The 4,855-nt window shown below is 17.4% G+C and overlaps 3 protein-coding genes across 3 annotated transcripts in view; all 3 read left to right on the plus strand.

The window, feature by feature from the left end:
• Positions 1-894: 894 nt before the first annotated feature.
• SRAE_X000055700 (Hypothetical protein) lies at positions 895-1,310 on the plus strand (the record flags this gene model as incomplete). Its single annotated transcript, XM_024644914.1, has 4 exons — positions 895-958; positions 1,021-1,052; positions 1,093-1,191; positions 1,230-1,310. 4 exons carry the CDS (start codon positions 895-897, stop codon positions 1,308-1,310), a joined length of 276 nt encoding a protein of 91 aa, XP_024510426.1.
• Positions 1,311-2,707: 1,397 nt separating this feature from the next.
• SRAE_X000055800 (Hypothetical protein) lies at positions 2,708-3,123 on the plus strand (the record flags this gene model as incomplete). The annotated part of the gene is made up of 4 exons (XM_024644915.1): positions 2,708-2,771; positions 2,834-2,871; positions 2,913-3,005; positions 3,043-3,123. The coding sequence occupies 4 exons, from the start codon at positions 2,708-2,710 to the stop codon at positions 3,121-3,123; spliced, it is 276 nt and encodes a 91-aa protein (XP_024510427.1).
• A 1,491-nt stretch (positions 3,124-4,614) lies between these two features.
• SRAE_X000055900 (Hypothetical protein) overlaps positions 4,615-4,855 on the plus strand; it is a gene marked incomplete at both ends in the record, with an annotated part of 415 nt that continues 174 nt past the window's right edge. Inside the window, 3 exons of the mRNA XM_024644916.1 lie at positions 4,615-4,678; positions 4,741-4,778; positions 4,819-4,855. The exon at positions 4,819-4,855 is cut by the window's right edge and continues 56 nt beyond it. Coding sequence (XP_024510428.1) covers positions 4,615-4,678; positions 4,741-4,778; positions 4,819-4,855 — 139 coding nt within the window. The remainder of the gene's footprint in view (positions 4,679-4,740; positions 4,779-4,818) is intronic.

Raw genomic sequence — 4,855 nt, forward strand, 5'->3', positions numbered from 1 at the left:
TCTAGGCAAAAATTGGAGAAGAAATAACTGAAGAAGTATCAAAATATTTTGATAGTTTAAGTGAAAATGGTACTTTACTTATAAGTACATTTACCATAATTTTTTTGTTTGTCTGTAGAGTTCCAGAAACAATTTGGTTAGACTGTAATTTTATATCTCTTGCAGAATGACATTTCTAATTATTATATTAACAATATTTTGTTAATGGGATATTGATGAATAGTTAAACGTCTATAAATAGTTTTTTAATTATCATGTTTTTGTTATAAATATAATTTTTAACAATTTTAAAGATATTTCTTAAAGATTATTAATATAATGTTTTGCTATAAATAAAAATTTTATTACATTTTTTTTGTATTTTTAAATATGCTTGACTCTAACTTAGCAAAACAATAAACACATGCTTTCATAATTAGCTTAAATAATTAAGATTTTATTTCATTTTTATATATAGATGTTTAAAACTAAATAAAAACTGCATTTATTACAATATTAATTTACAAAAATTGTTTTATATAATAATAAAAAAAATTTCTTTCAACATAGAATATTTTCTAAAAAAAAATTTTGTAATTTAAAGAAAAATTAATTCAATATTTGAATTAAAGAAAATTAAACATTTGAAATATTTTTTTGTTGATTAAATAAATTAATTAAGTATTTGAAAAATACAACTATTAAATATTTATTTTAAAATTTACAATTGAAAATATTAGTAAATAATTTTAACAATAAAAGTTTGCTTTATAATAAACATAAAAATATTAAATATAAACTTTTTTGTTTAATTATTACTTAAAATTATCAAATATAAAAATATTTTTTATCATAATTAAACAATTAATATTGAGTATAAATACATGAGTAAAATAATCTATATTACAATTCAAAATGCGTTTTATGTCATATTTTCCTCTTTTCCTTATTTGTATTTCTCAATACTATTTACAAGGAGGTAAAATACTTAATTTTTAATACGTTTTACAATTTAATTTAAAATAATATTTAATTTTTTAGCAAATGCAAATAACCTTGATGCTAATGAATTAGTATGTTAAAGTTTGAAAATTTTACAAACTTAAATTTTAGATTGATTATGGTGAAAAATTAACTCAACAAAGTGAACAATTGTTTAAAAAAATGGCACAACGTAAAAAAAGAGATTATTATGGAACTTTTGGTCATGATGTAAGTGAATTTGTAATTATTTTAACTTTATTTTGTAGTCCTGGGACAGACGAACATTAGGACCAAAATATGATGATGTCAAAGAAAAACTCACAAAGATTTATAGCTCAGGAAATTAAACAAAAATTAAGGTGTTTTAATTGATCAAATTAAAAATGATCAATTATAATTTACATTAATTATTAAGCACAATAATATTTTTTAACCAAGAATTAATTGTACTTAGTTTTAAATACAAAAAAACGATATATTCTTTTAAATATAATTTTATTGTGTTGATGTAAATTTATAATTTATCATTTTTTTTAATAAAATAATTTTTTTTAAATTTTGTACTATTGAACAAAATAAAATGGTTAAATATAAGATATTTTGCAGCATTTTTTTAAACATATAAATATTTCTATGATAATTTATATATAAATTTAACATAATTTTGAAAAATAATCACAAAGCATTTTTGGAATATATTAAACTTTTTTGCTCTCTTCGCAATTAAATTTATATTAAAGAAGGTAAAAACTATTGATAAAAAGATGTATATATTATGAAATCACAAAATTTAGTATTTTTGACGAAGAATAAGAAAATAAAGAAGTAGATTTACTAATACATAATTATATTATAAAGTTTTAATTATTTACAGGAAAAATTGATGATAAAATAAATGGATAAGTATCAAAATATTTTAATAATTTAAGCGAAAATGCTGCTTTACTTATAAGTGCATTTACCATATTTTTTTGTTTAATGTAGAGTTCGAAAAAACGTTTTGTTAGACTGTAATCTTAAATCATTTCACAAATGACATTTCTTATCATTTTATTAAAAACATTTTTTTAAAGTGATACTAATGAATAGTTGAACAGTTATGTATAATTCATGTTTTTGTTATAAATATAATTTTTAACAATTTTAAAGATATTTCTTAAAGATTATTAATATAATGTTTTGCTATAAATAAAAGTAACCATATAAAATTTTTCATTTCTTTAAATTTTAAATATGTTTTATATTAATTTAAAAAAACATTAAAAATGATTTAATAATAAGTTTAAAAAATTTGCATTTTATTAAATTTTGATTTAAAGGTATTTAAAACTGTATTCAAATAAAATTATTAATTATTTTGTTGCAAAAATTGTTTTTTATCATTTTGTTAGAAAAAGTAAAATTTTTTTTAGCTTTAAATAATTTTTTAATTCAAAGATAAATTAAATAATTTAAATAAAAATAATATAAACATTAAAAATTTTTTTTTTATATTTCAATAAACTAATTTGTCATTAAAAAAAATACAACTTTCAAATACTTCTTATAAAATTACAATAGAAATAATTAGAATTTATTTGAACAGTTTGAATTTACTTTAAAATAAACAAAAAAAATATCAAAGTAATTTTTTTAATTCATTATTATTTGTAATTGCCAAATATACAACAAATTTTTTTCACTATTAAACAATTAAAATTGAGTATAAATATATGGATAAAATTAGTTATATCACAAGTTCAAAATGCATTTTATGTTTTATTTTTCCCTTTTTCTTATCTGTGTTTCCCAATACAGTTTACAAAAAGGTAAGATACTTGATTTTTAATATTTTTCAAAATTTAATTTAAAATATTAATTACTTTTTTAGTAAATGTAAAAGAATTAACTGGGAAATTTGAAAAACTTGTATGTCAAAATTTTAAAAATTTTTTAACCTTCAATTTCAGTCGCAAGGAGGTGAGCAATTAACTGATGAAAATAGAAGGCCAACAAATGGAAGACAAAGAGATTTTGAATCGCAAAGACTTTTCGGTCATAGTGTAAGTGTATTTGTAGTCATTTTACCTCATTTTTCAGTCTATGGATAGCCAAAAATTAGGTTCAAAATATAACGATATTAAAGAAACACTTACGAATTATATGAAAAATGGGAAATAACAAAAAAACTAAAGTGATTTAATTTTACGAAAAAAAAATGACCAATTATAATTTACATCATTTATCACAAGCAATAATATTTTTATTCAAGAATTAATAATTTTGAATTTTAAATATAAGAAATCGATATATTCTTTAAAGTATAATTTTATTGTGTTCATGTTAATTTATAATTTTTCATTTTTTTTAATAAATTAATTTTACTTTAAATTTTGTACTATTTATTTTGTTGCATTTTTTAAAAGATTTAATACTAAAAAATTAGTATAATTGTAAAAATAACATAATTTAGAAACATAATCACAATGTGTTTTTATAACATATCAAACTATTTATGTTATCTTTGTACATTAAAAAAGGTAAAAATTATTTATAGAAAAGGATTATGAAATTTTATCGTTAATAATATTGAATAAAATGATATTTAATATAATAAATCTCAGAATTGAGTATTTCTGATTTATGAATTTTTATTGTTATCAATATTAAATAAAGAGATATTAATTTTAATAAATCTCAGAATTGAGTATTTCTGATAAAGAAAAAGAAAAAAAAGTGCAGAATTACCAGTATACATTTATATTATCAGAGTTTAATTATTTCTTGGAAAAAATTGGAGAAGAAATAGATGGAGAAGTATCAAAATATTTTGATAATTAAAGCGTAAAAAATAGCTTCTGCGTAAGTACATTTATTATTTTTTAATTGTTTTCGTTGGGTTACAAATGAGTTGGGTTAGATCGAAATTTTAAATCATTTAAAAAGTAATATTTCTAATCATCATATTAACAACATTTTGTTAATAAGATATTGTTTAATTGTTAAACATTTACATATATTTACATAAATGCCATGTTTTTGTTATTAATTCAATTTTAAACATTTAAAAATTACTTTTATAATATGTTATTATTAAAAAATAATATTAAAATGTTTATCATTTTTTTACATTTTTATAAAATGTTTAATTTATTTAAGCAGAACTATAAACACATAATTTGATAATAAGCATTAATAGTAGATTTTTTTTTTATTTTTATATAAAAATATAGAAAACTTAATAAAAATTACATTTAGTACAAGGTTTTGTTGAAAAAAATATGATTTATATATTAATGTTATAAAAAGTAAAACTTTTCTTAAGTATAAATAGTTTAAAAAAAAAATTTTTTTTAATTCAAAGATAAATTAAATTATTTGAATAAAAATAATATAAACATGTAAAATTTTTTTTGTTATTTCAATATACTAATTTGTTATTTAAAAAAATATAACTTTCAAATATCTATTACAAAATTTACAATAAAAAATATTAATAAATAATTTGGCCAGTACAAATTTACTTTATAACAAACAAAAAAAATATTAAAGTAAATTTTTTATTTAATTATTATTTGTTATTGTCAAATATACAACAAATTTTTTTCTTTGCTAAACAATTTAAATTGAGTATAAATACATAGATAAAATTAGTTATATCACAAGTTCAAAATGCGTTTTATGTTTTATTTTTCTCTTTTTCTTATCTTCGTTTCTCAATACAGCTTGCAAGGAGGTAAGATACATGATTTTTAATACTTTTCACAGTTTAATTTTGAATATAAATTACTTTTTTAGTAAATGTAAAAGAATTAACTGGGAAATTTGAAAAACTTGTATGTCAAAATTTTAAAAATTTTTAAACTTCAATTTCAGTCGCATGGAGGTGAGCAATTAACTGATGAAAAAAGAA

This window comes from Strongyloides ratti, assembly GCF_001040885.1.
Source record: "Strongyloides ratti genome assembly S_ratti_ED321, chromosome : X".
Lineage (NCBI taxonomy): Eukaryota > Metazoa > Nematoda > Chromadorea > Rhabditida > Strongyloididae > Strongyloides > Strongyloides ratti.